Below are 17,267 nucleotides of genomic sequence, written 5' to 3'. Positions count from 1 at the left end.
TGATGAATCGTTGCAATGATCGCCGAATATTCAAATAACCATTCTAATAATCTTTAGATTAGTCCTTTATCAAAATAATTGTTAGTTGTATAATGTATGGCAATTTTGAGATTATCTGCATCGACCGATAACTGTAAACACTTCGCCGATTAGCTAAAGTGGTCATTTCGCCTTGTGTCGTTTCCAAATTTGACTGCCTTGTCAATGAATAACCCACATTTTTTGTTTTCAAAATTTTCTTTGTTAATTTTGATTACATTTTATGTAGAAAGTAATCGACCAACAACCACCCTGCTCTCTGGATATCATTATAGACAATTAAAAACCCATTATAGATCGACCACTTAATAGTAGCTTAACACAGAAATTTGGTTTTTAGGTCACCTAATGGGTAGCACAACCTGCTTGCTTTTTCTGTTGAGGATCTTAAGTGTCATACTTGTAGAGTGTTTGTGTAACTTGTGCTTCATCTTTGGCCTCTTTGTCCAGTGTACAAACTCTTCACTTATTACCTCTTCCACAAGGATATTACCTATTTAGTCCTAAGTTCCATAGTGGTGGTTTATCCCTGGAGAAATTATTAGGAACTGGAGAAAGGATTAGGAACAGTCAGATTTCTCTACCAGCTACTGCTGCTGTCATTCATCAGTGGACTGTGACACATGCTGCTCGAGTCAATGCTGTTCTCCCCGTCCCATAGGAGCTCAGTGAATGGGCTCATCCCATTGGCTCTGTCTGTACTGGGGAGGGTGATCATCAGATCTGCTATGCAGAAGGCATATCTTATGGGTATTAATGTGCCGACTGCATCACTGCCCTGGATTATTCTGATTATTGTGACCCTCTTCTTCCCAAACACTTTCTTTCTTTGTGATGTCCTTGCCATTATCACTGGAACAATATGTATCCTTCAATCAGGTCATATATAGATTGTGATTAAAAGGTGAAGTGTGTAATTTTTTCAAAGAAAATTAATTGCAAACCGTCTTTCATCATTTACCTCATACTACAGTCCTGGATTTTAAAGATGATGATTCTATGTATGTAGTTCAAACAAAGTGCAACTAGTTTCCATGACTTAGTGCTTTGTATCAGATGGAAAATGATGGTGTGTATTGTTAGAGATGTCAGAACCTAGAGCTTCCGTTCTAGAGAAGTTCCCCTTTTGATTGCTTAAGCAGATACCTGAAGTACAGTTCATTTCAGCCTCAACAGAAGAGCGTAAAAAGCCCCTTGGCCTCATGTGAGTGACCATTGAAATTAATCTGTTGAACGCAATCTATCATAAGAAAATAATGGGGAATTATGTAGAATCTGAGGTATGGGTGTTATATCTTAAAAGTGTGTAACTGAGATATTCCATACAAATATACATCTTTCTGGATGTTTCTTGGTACATTTTCAAAGGACTGATCTTAAAAAGTTCTAATATCTATAATTCCAGAGATATTCCCCCAGGATCGTACCCTGTCCAGGCCTACGCCCCAGTAAATGCCCCCACTGGTCAACCTACTGGGAGAAACCCCAACACATTTAATGGTTGGCCCAACTCAATTTATCCCCAGCAAAACTACACATTTCCATCTTCTTACACTGGAAGCTCTGGAATTGCCATTGGACACAGTCACAGACATGGGCATAGCCATGGACATCATTATGGGCACAGTCATCAACAGTTTCCTGTCCATCACACTGGCAGCCCATCGATGCCAATGTCTCCTTATCCTCAGACTCATTTAAGGCCTCCAGTTAGCAGGACTGGGCAGCCTGTCAGTAAACTACCTCAGCCAGGAGTTCCATTCACCCCTGAAAACCCACAGTCGAAGATTGGTGTACCTGCCTTTCCCCCAAATCCATCTGGAAACACTTAAGTCATTATCAGCCATGAGATTTAATGCCTTGTGCCTGCAATTGTATTGCTTGTATGTTTATCAGATACCTCATGTCTTGTTCCCATGCAAATGGCATTCGTTTAACAGTTATTTGCTGTTGTTTTGTATTTTTTACTTAATTTTACACAGTTTACATATTTTTGTACTTTAATGGATAAAAAAAATTCTATTATATTTACTTGTTTAAATATTGTCATTGGTATTTTAAATAGATTGCAATAATTTTAATTTTCTTTAAACAATTGCAGACAAATTTACGTTGAGTGATACAGTGTTTAAGCATATTCTTTAATTTTTAAACATTGCATGATTGAGAATACATTGACATCACTGTGACAACAACAAATTTAATTGGATAATAACACACCACTAGGAATTGTAATGTTGTTGCAGCATTAAAACAACATATTTTTCCTTCATAAATGCACCTTTTAAAATGTTATGGAAATTCCTATTCAACACATTTTTCCAGGACTTGAGATCTGACAGCAGACAAGTTTGCTTAAAACTTTGCTAAATGACAATAAAAATGAATATGATGGAATAAGTGACACTCCTCCTAACCATGGAAGTCATGTTGATTGCATAATTGCTCAGTCATAGCTACTCACCATAGTGTTTCTATGAAACGTGCATTCAATTAGTGGCAAAACCTGTCCAGTTTTTATTTACAATGTGGGAAAATATTCATCTAAAAATCTTCATCCTCGTGTGTGTAGTACAATATGTCACAACAAGTGATATTTGCAGTCTTTTAACACAGGGATAAAACAATACAAAAATATAACAGAATATGTACACAAACATACTTTATTAGGCATCACTCAAAAAAGAAGCAAAGGAACAATGTTTGTCCTTGACCTACATGTCCTCATAAATGGACATCCAAGACTGCTTAGGGTTAATATGCAACCAAACAAATTTACTATAGTTGTACTGGTAGTTTGCATACAATTAAACACATCTAATTTGATTTTCAGCTGAGTGAATCAGAGTATGATAATAAATATTACAAAATTTCAGAGAACAATGTTTTAAACTAATGCTATTTTGTGTCATGGTTCTGACTACTGAAGGATTTGGTCTTCCGCAGCACCTTAATTCATCACAACCTCTCAGAAACAAAACAGTCATTTCAGGTGAATGCTAAGACAGAAAAATTCAGCTCTGTTTAGCTCTAGCTATACTATTTAAGGAAACAAAACTTATGAGGTATAGTGGCAAGTACTGGGTTTGTCAGTTGGTTTAACTCCAAACATCCTGTGAATATCGTCCCTTGGTCATCAGCTTCTTGAAATAGTCGACAGCATGTGTGTGTGTCAGGCTGCCCACCTCCTGGGCAATCTCATGGAAGGCCGCCTGGATGTCTCGAGCCATGTTACGAGCATCTCTGCAAGTACATATTTCCTCATTGCATATGCAACCAAATACATAGTTGGAAAGACACTTTGATCTTTAAAGATACAGTATGATATTGATAAATGGCACCATTTACCTTTTATATAAATTAGCTCTATGCTTGCAGATATATACACAGTCCCTTTATAACTATATGGAAGCATTGTAGTGATTTGAAGCTGTTTATTATTGCACTAAAAGTCAACCTGTTACAGATATTACAGATTGTGTTTATAAGATGATTACAGTGCATCCGGAAAGTATTCACAGCACTTCAACAGGTGCTTCAACAAAGTATTGAGCAAAGGCTGTGAATACTTATGTACATGTGATTTTGTTTCATTTTGTATTTTTAATAAATTTGCAAATATTTCTAACAAACTTCTTTCACATTGTCATTATGGGGTATTGTTTGTAGAATTTTTAGGAAAATAATGAATTTAATAAATTTTGGAATAGGGCTGTAACATAACAAAATGTGGAAAAAGTGAAGCGCTGTGAATACTTTCCGGATGCACTGTATCTATGTATTTATGCAACCTGTAGTAGATTCAACTTGTAGTTCTTACCCGCAAACATATATGTGGGCATTATTTGAGTGTATACATTTCCACAAGTGCTCCTTGTTTTTCTTTAGAAGATGTTGCACATAGACCTGGAAAAACAGCATAGAGATTACAAAATCATTTATATTCTGAAAATCTACGAATCGAATAATTTATAATTGCGTAAAATTTGGATGCATGCACCTACATAAATTGGCCTATATACTTGGCCTATACCTTTAGCATTTCCTTAGGTAATAATATATGTGGTAGTACATAAAATGAGTCACACACCTTGTGTTCCTGGTCTCTTGAAAAAGCAACATTAAGCTGTGTCAGCACACCCACCCTCTCATAATCCTCCAGTTCCTGTTGGTACAGGAAGTCATCGTTTCTATGGCGACAACCAAAGTAAAGTATAGTCTCACCAACATCCTTCCCTGCAATAGAGAGCAAAAAATGAATGGACCATATGTTTAGGAACAGCCCCCTCCCAATTTTTCAGCCGTCTTGTTTCCGGAAGTATTTTTCACCTACATTTTTCCATAGAGATTTTAAAAAAAAATCCTTAATAAAAGAGTTGAATCAGCTTTGTGAATCATATGAAAAATACAATCCCAAGAAACACTCTGACTGATGTAATCACATTAAAAATAACAGAAAAAAAAAAATGAAACTATTGATTTGAAGTTTTTGGTTCTAAGTATAAAAACAATCATTTCATTTTAAGTTATTTTATTCATTTAAATATTTAAATAATAAATAAATAAAAATATTTTGAGAGTGGGTAATTTGACAACTGCAATACTCCTTTGCAAGCTTTTTTAGCCACTATTCTCTGATTGGTGGATCTTTATCTGCTGGCTTATGGGTAATGTAGGTCTTCACCCGAAATTCTGCTCTAGACCTTATTCACAGCAGCGCCATCTTTGATTTTTAATGAGAATGACAACAAGGCTCTGAGGATTGACTTACAGTCTCTCCAATGTCACGAATGGTATAAAGCAGTATTAAGCTCTGAGATTATATCTGATTTTCCACAACACATGTAGTGCATACTGAATATTCTTGGACAGATATTTTTTTAATGTTTTGTCCGCGGAACCAACCAAATATACTGGAACTGCAGTACAGCCCACTGAAGAGACAGCATCCCTCACAGCCTTGTTGTAATTCCCATTAAAAATCAAAGATGGCGCTAGTGAAAATATGTTCTAGTAGTGTGCTTTCACACTTGGTTCAATTGCTTGGATTGAACCAGAGTTCGTTTCCACTGCCCTCTCTAGTCTAAGTTTACATTATATTCTTTGGGTCCGAACTGCGGTCAGATAGCGTCATCAACTCCAGCAAAAGCGGCAGCTGTTTACCACTGTAAAGGTTCACTTCGAATATCACAATTTGATATTATTGCGTTTATTTTAGCAGTGAACCGTACTGGAGTTCAAATGAACTGTAACCCAGATCACCTTTTCAAGTGGACTTGAATGCTTGGAGTTTGGAAAACAATGTTCATGTCATCCAAACTAATCAAACTTTATCATCATTCGAACTGGGGAGCTAAACAAAAGTGCAAGAGTAAAAGCACTCTTAAATTCTTAAATTCACTCTTAAATAAAAGCACTCTTAAAAAAATTTTTCATTAATGTTAAAATAACATGGACTGATGTCTTCAACAGAAGAATATGCCATCAATTAACAACCTCGAACTTCATGGTTGGTATGTCTTTAAAGGTTTATACTGTAGGTTTTCGTTAAAAAAATGTATTCCTCCCTGGAGAAAATGAATGGGATTTTTACTTCCGGAAACAGACTCTATCTATTGTGTTCCATTCAGATATTTCATAACTCTAGTATTTGTTCTCTGTAAACTCAAGTCAAAAGCCACACCTTGTTCTTTCTGCAATGCCCTCTCCTGGATGAAGCCCATGAAAGGGGCAATGCCAGTTCCAGACCCAATCATAACTACAGGATTACTTGCATTGAAGGGCAGATGGAATTGGGATCTTCTAACATACATGGGAACAGTGGGATTGTGGCCATTGTAAGTAATAATTTTGCTCTTGAGCCAGTTGGTAGCCACACCTTTGAAGACTCTTTCTGTCTTGGTAGTGTACTCGACCACCACAGCACAGATGTGTACAGAGGTTGGATGGACCTGAAATGAGGTGGTGCAGAGTTTGCATCAACCTCCAAAAGTTGTTGATACTAGTCTTGAGAAACACAACATAGAAAATGGATCACACCTTGGCGGAGGAGGCGATGGAATAGTATCGAGCCTGAAGTCGAGGCAGAAGTTCGCACAGGTGGTCTATAGGAGGGTGCAGTGATGGTAGATCTTCTAGAATAGCCAGGATGTTCCTTTCGGAATCCACAACCCAGCTCTGGTACAGAGCCTAAAAGGAACATTCAAATGTGGATAAAACTGCTTTGCTGGAGGCTAGATCTAATCCTCAGCATTGAATGTAAATTACTTTGAACCCCACCTTTCCTTCAAGTGAGGCAGAGGCCACCTTGTGCATGATTTCCTGTTCTTTGGGATCAGAGGCGTACTGCGCCAACTCATACAGCACATTTGTGCGAGGCGGGTTGTTGATGTCGAGGTAATGGGTCAGTGCCGTACAGTATGTAGTTGGACATGGGAATGGGTGCTTTTTATTGGACTCCTCTGCAGAATTGAATTTTTTATTTTCCGTATTTAATAGGTTGTTAAAAAGGCTTATATAAGACCTTTATAAATTACAGAATATAGTTGTTATAATAAATAAAGTTTACATTTTAATATCTAAATTATTACATAAAAATAAATAAATATACATATATATATATATACACAAACACACACACACTGGAGGCCAAAAGTTATTAAAGTACAAATTTTGCTCTTATGGAAAGAAATTGGTACTTTTATTCACCAAAGTACCATGTATAGTCAGGACATTAATAACATGAAAAATTACTATTACAACTTGAAAAAACTACTTCAAAAAATCCTCTGCGTGCAGCAATGACAGCTTTGCAGATCTTTGGCATTCTAGCTGTCAGTTTGTCCAGATGCTCAGGTGACATTTCACCCATGCTTCCTGTAGCACTTGACATAGATGTGGCTGTCTTTTCGGGCACTTCTCACGCACCTTACAGTCTAGCTGATCCCACAAAAGCTCAATGGGTTTAACATCCATGACACTTTTTTCCAATTATCTGTTGTCCAATGTCTGTGTTTCTTTGCCCACTCTAACCGTTTATTTTTGTTTTTCTGTTTCTAAAGTGGCTTTTTTTTTTTACAATTCTTCCCATAAAGCCTGCACCCCTAAGTCTTCTCTTTGCTGTTACATGAAACTGGTGTGGAGCGGGTAGAATTCAATGAAGCTGTCAGCTGAGGACATGTGAGGCATCTATTTCTCAAACTAGAGACTCTGGTGTACTTATCCTCTTGTTTAGTTGTATCTGAGCCTTCCACATCTTTTGTGTCCTTGTTAGAGCCAGTTGTCCTTTGTCTTTGAAGAATATAGTGTACACCTTTGTATGAAATCTTCAGTTTTTGGTCATTTCAAGCATTGTATAGTCTTCATTCCTCAAAACAATGATTGACTGATGAGTTTCAAGAGAAAGTTTCTTTTTTGCCATTTTTGACCTAATATTGACCTTAAGACATGCCAGTCTATTGCATACTTTGGCAACTCAAACACAAAGATAATGTAAAGCATAATTTCACAAACCAAATAGCTTTCATCTGTGTTTGATATAATGGCAAGTGATTTTCTAGTACTAAATTAGCAATATACCATGATCTCAAGGATAAGATGTTTGAGTGATGGCTGCTGGAAATGGGGTCTAGATTTGATTAAAAAAAATGACTTTTTCAAATAGTGATGGTACCGTTTTTTAAATCAGTAATGCCCTGACTATATTATGTGATCAGTTGAACACCACTTTGGTGAATTAAAGTACCAATTGTGTACCAGTGTGTGTGTGTGTGTGTGTGTGTGTGTGTGTGTGTGTATATATATATATATATATATATATATATATATATATATATATATATATATATATATATATATATATACATTTTCATTCTTAAAAATATTATATACAATAAATATTATATAGCATAACATGTCAAAATATTATATATAATACAATATATATTATATAGCATAATATATATATATACTGTATGTGTATATATATATATATGTGTGTGTGTGTGTGTCTGTGTGTGTGTGTGTGTGTGTGTGTGTGTGTGTGTGTGTGTGTGTGTGTGTGTGTGTGTGTGTGTGTTATATATATATAATATATATGGTTTATGTCATTCTATATTTTAGTGTTCATCAATGTTTAAACTCTGAAATCCCCCAATATTTAAATTCCAAATTAATATATATATATATATACCATCCAGGTTTTTGAGAGAGATGACAGTATCAAGATCCACTCCAAGTCTGTCTCCTATTCTGTTCACCACAGCTGCATCATTTGTGGGGTAAACAGCAACATGGTCTCCTGCATCATATCTGTGGAGAGCAGTGCTGATTTGTCAATACTTTGATTGATATATTGACATTTTAAACAAACTGTATCATCAGTATTGGGGAGTAACTAACTTAAAGTAGCGATGCTACTAACTTAATTTAATTTACATTAGCACTGGAAAATCCATATAATTTAAGTAAATCGGTTCTTTCGGATAGTTACTGTAAATGATCCAGTTAAAATAAGCAATTAAATTATATTTAGTGTTGAGAAATCCAGTTAATTTGAGTCAGTCAATTCGTTCAGACAAGTTCATGTAAATGAACTATTTTACTTAAACAGTTCACTTGAGCCCTTGCAGAGCCTTAAAAGGACTTTATCAGAAGTATATATTTTATATATTATAATTTTTTATGATATTATATATTATAATGTTATATTTTATTTTGTGAAATATGTATATAATTTCTGCTGTTTATCACTGATTCAGTTATATAAAATATGATGTTTTCTAGTTCTATTAGTTAATATTTAGTATACATTTTTATGTTAAATTTAATGTTGACACCCTAGTCATTTAATGTCACCATAATTAAATACATACAGTTACTGTTCTGTTATATGATATTATCTAACTCTGCAATCAGTACTTTGGATTGCATAAATATACTGTAAATAACATTATATGATTGTTATACATAAAATATTTTCTTCTTTAAAAAGCTTCAGTGTAACTACTTTTTGTTAGTAAATTGTAGTGTTGCTAACAAAGAGTTGCTTGACTGTAGTTGAACTACATTAAGTTATGAGTAGCTTGTACTTTGGAAAGCTACAGTATCAAAGTATCTTCCCTAACTGTGTATCTAAGTATCTTCCCTAAATGCCAACTAGATTAGTATAATGCATAGTGCTATGTTTTGTACATTATGTCTAAAATATATTTCAAATGTTATACAAATAGTCTGATAGTAAGCTCATTTGAACAGAAATTTACTTTCACCTGTGATAAAATGTTAATTATAAAACAGATTATTTTGGCTCTAAATCTGATTGGATAAGCCACATTCAAAGGTCAAATGTTAAATAGCCGATAGCCGAGTGGTGGTGGTGTAGTGGTCTAATGCACATAACTGATAAACTGGTAATCAGAAAGTTGGTGGTTTGATCCCCACAGCCACCACCATTGTGTCCTTGAGCAAGGCACTTAACTCCAGGTTGCTCCGGGGGGATTGTCCCTGTAATAAGTGCACTGTAAGTCGCTTTGGATAAAAGTGTCTGCCAAATGCATAAATGTAAATGTAAGTGGCTTGGCAACTGTAAACAGCCTACAGTTAGGCTAATGATCTATATTATTGGATGGAAGAATTGTTTATTTTTATATTTTGCCATGGTAAATCAGAGTAAATAATGGCCTCTTGTGGCTAACTGGTGAAATACGAACATCATTAATGATTACTTCAAACTGATTATGCTCCAGCACCTTTGTTTTCATAAGAAGACAGATATGAAACTGTACCTGATTTTAGAGTCAGAAATATCCAATTCTAAGTGCATTAGGTGACGGCTTCCTTCTTTGTTCAGCTTACGATTAATAGTCACAGGTGCGAGGAAAGGATTCTTTGAATCAAAAGGCCTTCACAAAACAAACAAAACCCTTAAAGTCAAACGCTTTACAGATTTCAGAGAAGAAAAATATAATATTGCTATAAGTACAAAGATAAGTTAGTCAAATAATAGTAATTTAAATTGTACACAAACCACTAGACAACAGAACCCAGAAAATATTCAACTCAGATCAAAGGCAAACATTTGATCTTTTGAAATGCCTGACTGATCTATCAACTGATCGCTGAGTTGAAAGGGATAAACTCACGGTTTCTGTGTCTGGAAGCTTTTGAGCTGCCCCATCTCTCCGGTATACACTTGATTCATATTGATGTCATTATGGACCACCAGTTCATACTGCCGAATGCTGAAAACACAAAGGGAGATTTCTAGCCTGCATTTAAAGCATTCAGAACACCTATGATGTTTAATAAGATGCAAAACCTTTTCAAAGCATGACAGAAGACTTGTTGTTATGGAAGCACATGATAAATGGATTTGGTGCCTCTATTATGGAGACGAGACTCTAAATGTGTTGTGAGACCTCAAAATATCCTTCAAATGAACATCATGTTTGAACTGGACAAAATGCTAAATTCTAGCATTAATTAATTTCTGCAAACAGCTCAATACTTTTTTATAGACAGCAGTATTTTGGCAAATATTGATTAGATTACAAGACAATCATATTGAGAATAAAATGGAAAATAAAAATAATACCTGCTGTTTTCTCCTGTGTCCTCCACGCCAAAGAACTTACAGACTGCAGGCCAGAACTGTTCCTTCCAAGAGATAAAATCCTCCTCCAAGCTGCAGATGATTTAGGATTAAATCATCAGGGAAGGCAATGAAAACTAATCAACTGGACAAAATGTACCTACCTGAAAAGGTTATGCATTTTTATCTTTTTGGTAACACTTTACAATGAGGTTCCATTTGCTAACATTAATGCATTAGGTATCATGAACAAACAATGGAAAATATATTTTTACAGCATTTATTACTCTTAGTTATTGTAAAATTTAAAAACGAATTAAATTGGTCATTGTTAGTTCATGTTAATTCATAAAGCATTAAATAATGTTAATGTACACAACTTTTAATAATAAATAAAAGTGTTGAGTATGTGAAAATTAACATTAACCAACATTAAAAAATGCTCTAAATGTATTGCTCATTGTGAGTTCATGTTAATAATGTAGATAACTAATTTTAATAAATGGAACCAAATTGTAAAATGTTACCATCTTTTTACAAATCTGCTTATTCAATCTAAAATGATTATTTACTCACTTGTTGTCATTGTCCCCAAGTCCCAGGTCAAAAACCCTTTTCCCACCAAGTTCAGCAAGCCTATTGTCTATATACTTGCCCGTGGCATTGAAGTGCTCATATGTTTTATTTCCTAAACCAAACACCTGTAAAAATAAAGTATATTCTTTTTCAGTCTGTGAAAGAAGAAAATGAGCAACATAGTACAGAGAAACACCAATTTGTCAATGCATGTGATCTTTATGTTTAGCATTAAGCTTAAACCCAGCAACAGTTCTTAGAGGTGTCATATCATTAAATAAATGATGATAATAATGTTTGTTTGGAGTTTTAATTAACAAGCATTTCATTGGCACATTTGAACATTCCATCAGTGTCAGTCTATGAGAATTTACAGTTGTTTCTTCATCTGCTGTGTGAAAAACTGCAAGTTTGATCATTAAGAAAAGACAAAGCACACTATCCAGAACAATCTGAAACTCTGTGCTGAGTTTGGTGGATGTAGCTTGAAAGCTCTAGGAGGAGTTAATGTTAAAACAAAATGGTCTTGGTTTATGGATTTAAAAAAAAAACGAAATGAAGTTTGTTGAATAACTTGACTTCGTCAAGCCAACATAATAAAACATGTTGGACTGAAAATGTATTACAATTATGAATTTGTATGCAAGATGTTGCCCTCTTTATAGCCTCTTCTCCCCATCTAGCCTTATCCACCAACTTGTAATGCTGTAAATGCACAGCAGAGATGTTTCCAACCACATATTTTATCACAGTGACCCACCAAAGCCACATAAAACAATCTGAGAACTCCAGGCAGAAGGCTTTCATCCAAAATCCAAGCTGTGTCTGGACACCCATGTCTCCAGAATCAAACAGAAGATCCAATAATCCAGTTCCCACAAAAGTAGTCCTGCTAAGAGAGGGGTTTAGCTGGGATGGAGCTCCTGCTTTCTTTGGCAAACCCTGATGTTTCCATATGTTAAAGGAGACGTGATCGGGAGTTCCATGGGCCCCTTAACTATAGGGCAGCCTCAGGCTAAGGCTAGTTAAGAAATTACCCAACTGCCCAGAAAATTGGTACCACTCAATAAAAAAAGAGCTGGAATTTTAGATGGTAAACATTGTTTTAAGGTTGATGTAATCTTTTGAACTCAGAAATGTGTTTAGATAACCATGGGATGAATTCTTTCCCTTGAAAAAGGAAACAAAGTTCTACATTTGCTATCTAACAGAATCGCTGGATACAAAAGAATGTATCATTGCTGTAGGTAGTCTAATGGTAGTCCCTATCTGCTAGACTCTTCTTAAAAATGTATTGATATTGGTTTAATAATTACAGCAAAATTGACGCCCTCAAGATTGTCATCAGTGCCCTGCATCCAGTCATGGAACTCCTGGGCGTTGTCTGTGGGGTCTCCCTCGCCATAGGTTGCCATACAGAATACAGCCAAGGAATTTGGAATCTCTTTCAATCTAGACAGCTCGGACTATGGTTAGGAGATTAAAATGATAAGAAAGTGAAAAAGTATAGAACAATTTTGATCTTAAAAGATAGATGGCTTGAAATAGTGTGCATCAAACAGGCAGCAATAACAGCCAAAGTACCATGTCATACTCCTCTGGGTCAGCTGCCATCCCTTTCATTCCATAGCGAAGGGCATCTTTTGCCAGTCTGTTAGCAAACTCCTCAGCCGTCCCTGTTTGGGATCCGTAAAACACCACAATGTTTCGGTTCTAGAGTGGGAAGTTACAAAGACATAGCAATCAAATATAACAGAACAGTACTATTGGGGTTCTGCATTTGCCATTTTGTTTGCTGTTTTGTTGCAATTTCCACAGGACTGTACAATATTTTCAATAGTATTGGAATGTTTTAGGTGTATATATTACAACAAAACTCACATTTTTCTTCAGTTTTTCAATAAAGCTGGTCTCACGGATGGGTTGAGCTCTAAAAAAAACAGAAAGCAGAAAGAGGGAGTGAAAACACATATGTGAAATGGCTGAACAGCATGCCAGACCAATTCTTTCAGTAATGAGAATTATAGGGGGATTATAAAACAGGGTATTGAGCCATGCCCGTTCCTTGGCCTTTTCCACATAGGAGAATTTCCTGAGGTTCACACCCCTCTGAGAACACCACGGCATTACAACACGTCTGCTTTTATTCATTGTTCAGCTAATAAAAACCACAAACTTGCATCTAACTTTGACAGTGGTCTATGGTGCTTGCAATGTCAAAGATTCCCATAGAATGCACATACTGGAAAAAATGTATACTGTAAGTCACCCAGGATAAAAGCGTCTTCTTAATGTACAAATCTAAATGTACAATGAAAATGTCCAATGTATGTAGAGGATTCAAGTTCTGCAGCAAACAACTATAATAGCTGTATTATAATCAAACAATACAAAAGTCAATTACTAATCAGGACCATTGCTTTATTGGTAAGACATTACAATGCAGAACAATACACTTCCAAGCTCCCTCCCCATACTTTCTTTATGGTTGAAAGCTTATCCTTAAAGAAATAATGTATCCAAATCTGACATCCTCAAAGGTATCCGTGTACCAATAGACAGAATAGTGTTAACTCTATGAATATAAAGCATATTTAATTTGTGGAATTCACTATTGTATAATCACTATGTTCAAATTGCTCTTGTATTGTAATTTAAGTAATTATTAAGTACAGTATACGGAATACCAGAAAGACAACCTAATTCCACAACACTGATTAAATAGCACCTGATATATCCATCACAATACAAGAAAAAATACAAAACACCCCTTTTGTCCCAGACTAACCTCTCTGCTGCTGCCAGTCTGTCCTGTGGCAATGAGAACATGCACCCCATAACTGGGGGAAAAGACCCTGTTTGTTAGATTTCGGCATACAGAACACATTTGTCTCTAAGAGGTTCGAAACAAGAGCTCAAGAAAGCATAAAAAGTCCTTTGGTTTCTGTTAAAGTTCATTTCAAGGCTCGATTGAAAACACATTGCTGTTCAGCACAGGGAAAAGGGGCGTGAGACAGGCAAGGGTTTGAGTTCGCACATTCTCTCTCTTTGTGTCTCTCTCTCTCAGCATCTGTAAAGTGGTCGCAGAGCAACATGAATATACAACATTTCCCATGGATATCTGAAGCACAATAGTGAACGTAATGCAAAATGCAAAACCCACACACACACACACACATCTGCAGACACACATAAACAGTGGGGTGCAAATGTATGAGACACATTGAAAATATAGGATTTTTTTTTTTCTTTTAATTTGAACCTGGTAATAAAACAAATATTTTGAAAAAAAATATATATATATATATATATATATATATATATATATATATATATATATATATATATATATATATTACTAAACAAAATTTGCACCATTTTCAAAAAGGTCAGATTTCCTTGCTTCCATTGAGGCACACAAGATGCTCTTTGAACATTTTCAATTCATGCTGGTATGAAGTTCATGTCAGCTCGAGTGTAATAAAACAAAAGATGGACATAACAAATACTAATGTTAACTAATGTAAATTTGTTGTACTGATACTACATTTTGTACTGGAAAAAAAAAATACATTCAATTAGAAAAGATTGCAACATACTGTAGAAGTATTTTCACTAGTGGTCTCAGACATTTGGACCCCAATTTATATTCATAGGCATGTAAAAACTTAAAATACCACTGCCAATTTAAACACACAGAGAGACAGAGTTACTTCCCTCCCTTCCCAGTCTTATAACATTTATAAACAATGAAAAAATTCCATTTAGCTGAAAAGTCGTTTCACTGCAGACGCCATATAATCAATGCATTCAATAACAACAATACAAGAAAGAGTAAAATAGTTGTTAAAGACTTTGGCAAGACAGTTTGGACTGGCCACAGTCCTCTCAACACAAGAGTAATGTGAACCAGGCTGAATGAAATGTGTAAAGAATTGGAAGCGGTTATCCTTTCCTGTTCTCCAAACATGTCTTCCTGGCAGTTTCTTTAGTTACACATGACTTCCTTCAGCATTCTTTTCCCTCTCTTTTATCTCTTGCTGGTGTTCTTCTTTTAGAGAGAACACTGGGAGACTGCATAAATGGTAGAAATGTTTCTAGTGTAACATGATTTATGTCTGAGGAAATGCTGAGCACATCCATGCCAAAGTTAGAAACAAACTTAACTTAAATGACAAAATGAAAGAAATATATGAGATTCTGCACTATTTCTAGGTGACAAATGAAATAAGCAAATTTGTGACACTGATGTTAAAGGGATAGTTTATCCAAAAAAGAAAATTCTAATTTTCACACCCTCAAATATAAACAAAGCCAATGGAATAAGAGTATAAGACCATCTCTGAATTGGATCCATTATGGATTTTCATGGCTTTCTCCTGCACATTCCCAATAGCAGCGTCTGCACAGAGAGCCAAAGATATGAGGATATGAGATATGACAGGTATGTATGACTTTCTGTCTTCTGCAATTTAAGATTTTTATAAGAATATTTCAGCTCTATTGGTCCATTCAATGCAAGTGAATGGTGGCCAGAACTTTGAAGCTCAAAAAAGGACATAAAGGAATCATAAAAGTAATCCACACAACTCATGTCTTCAGAAGTGATATTATAGATGTGATTGAAAAACAGATCAATATTTAAGTTCTTTTTTACTATAAATCTCCACCTTTGCCCAGATCCAACCAGTAGGTGGCGATATGCATGAAGAATGTGAATCACCAAAAAACAAAAGAAGAAGATGTGGAAGTGAAAGTGGAGATTTATAGTAAAAAAAGAAAGAAAAAAGCATAAGAACTTAAATATTGATCTGTTTCTCACCCACACCTATAATATAACTTCTGAAGACATGGATGTAACCGGAGTCATGTGAATTAATTTGATGCTGGATTAATGTGCTGTTTGGACTTCCAAAGTTCTGGCCACCATTCACTTGCATTGAATGGACCAACAAAGCTGACATATTCTTCTAAAAATATTTGTTCTGCAGAAGAAAGAAAGTCACATCTGAAACGGCATCAGAGTGAGTAAATAAGAGATTTTATAAACATTTTGTGCTGCATGAACAAATTAAACAGCTTAAAACGTCTGTGTCAATGTGTCCAGTGTAGACAGCCTCAAGCTGTTGCATTGTGCCACCTCAACGGACGCACCCGGTGTAGACAGGATGTTAAGCTAAATCAACAGCATTTGTGGCATAATATTGATTACCACACAAAAAAAATTTTATTTGTACTTCCTTTACTTAAAAAAAAAAGTTAAAGTTAGGCACCAATTTTTGAATGCTACAAAACTCACTTTTTCAAAAGTGTAACCAGAAGACAATCAAACAAATTGCATGTAAACATGATTTAAGTGTGATAAAATCACTTACTAACCTTTTCTGTGTAAATTTATAGCCACTTTTACAACTTTGTTGCCATGACGATGTAATGCCAACAAACCCAAAACCCAACAATTACAGTCAAAATATGATTGTAACAACTTTACAGCTCAAATATATAAACAAGTTTTAACAGAATTAATTCAAGTGCTTTAATAAAATGATAAGCTCCACATTTAGGTGTTTAAACCCTCCAAAATTTGGCCCCATTCACTTCCATTGTAAGTGCCTTTGTAAGCTTTTTATAAAGGGAGCGATGATTCAAATAAAATTTTGTGGTTATCAACATTGTCTGTCGATTGAGCTTAACTTGTACTGAACCCATTATATTCCTTTGAGCACACAAGATGCTCTTTGAAACATTCTCAATTTTTCACAAAAATTGTTAAGCTGATAATATAATTTGTATTATTGTAATATCATTTTTTTAATAAAAGGGCTCATGAAATGAGGATTTGAATTTTCCTTCATCTTTTCTCATGTAAGAGGTCAAAATACTATAAAAACATACTGTGAGTCTCAGAACTCAAAACTTCCTTTTCAAAAGAGCATTTGTTGAAACCAAGCGGCCAAAACGACTCGTTCTCTACTCACTCCACATTGTGATTTCACACTGTGGTCGACATTTGCATCTCACCACCTCCACAACAACACATCAACGCCTACTTTACCTGATC

General features: G+C 35.2%; 2 protein-coding genes across 3 annotated transcripts; one reads left to right on the top strand and one right to left on the bottom strand.

Annotated features, from left to right (window-relative positions):
* Positions 1 to 387: 387 nt before the first annotated feature.
* rhbdd2 (rhomboid domain containing 2) lies at positions 388 to 1,959 on the top strand. The gene is given in 4 exon segments (XM_052115978.1): positions 388 to 391; positions 490 to 903; positions 1,096 to 1,243; positions 1,445 to 1,959. Coding segments are annotated over 4 exon segments (993 nt in total). The 3' UTR covers positions 1,872 to 1,959.
* A 228-nt stretch (positions 1,960 to 2,187) lies between these two features.
* Positions 2,188 to 14,251, bottom strand: pora (P450 (cytochrome) oxidoreductase a). Of its 2 annotated transcripts, none has more exons than XM_052116039.1 (15): positions 13,995 to 14,251; positions 13,088 to 13,136; positions 12,791 to 12,919; positions 12,523 to 12,672; positions 11,207 to 11,331; positions 10,634 to 10,723; positions 10,182 to 10,280; positions 9,825 to 9,941; positions 8,231 to 8,349; positions 6,319 to 6,500; positions 6,079 to 6,228; positions 5,918 to 5,990; positions 4,130 to 4,275; positions 3,860 to 3,945; positions 2,188 to 3,282 (listed from the first exon to the last, which is right to left on the bottom strand). In XM_052116039.1, the coding sequence occupies exons 1-15, from the start codon at positions 14,042 to 14,044 to the stop codon at positions 3,138 to 3,140; spliced, it is 1,710 nt and encodes a 569-aa protein (XP_051971999.1). In that variant the 5' UTR covers positions 14,045 to 14,251; the 3' UTR covers positions 2,188 to 3,137. The 2 variants fall into 2 exon arrangements, with proteins under 2 accessions (XP_051971999.1, XP_051971998.1); XM_052116038.1 differs by having other exon boundaries at positions 5,723 to 5,990; positions 13,995 to 14,249.
* Between the last annotated feature and the right edge of the window lie 3,016 nt (positions 14,252 to 17,267).

This window comes from Xyrauchen texanus, chromosome 43 (assembly GCF_025860055.1).
Source record: "Xyrauchen texanus isolate HMW12.3.18 chromosome 43, RBS_HiC_50CHRs, whole genome shotgun sequence".
Lineage (NCBI taxonomy): Eukaryota > Metazoa > Chordata > Actinopteri > Cypriniformes > Catostomidae > Xyrauchen > Xyrauchen texanus.
The sequence above is the reverse complement of the archived record's forward strand: the minus strand, read 5'-3'. Positions and strand labels throughout refer to the sequence as shown.

Coding starts and splice junctions, on each gene's coding strand:
- pora (XM_052116038.1), bottom strand. CDS start 14,044: ATGGGGTGCATGTTCTCATTGCCACAGGACAGACTGGCAGCAGCAGAG. Junction 13,137..13,994: donor AGACTGGCAGCAGCAGAGAG/GTTAGTCTGGGA, acceptor TGTTTTTTTTAG/AGCTCAACCCATCCGTGAGA. Junction 8,350..9,824: donor ATTTCTGACTCTAAAATCAG/GTACAGTTTCAT, acceptor TGCTCTCCACAG/ATATGATGCAGGAGACCATG.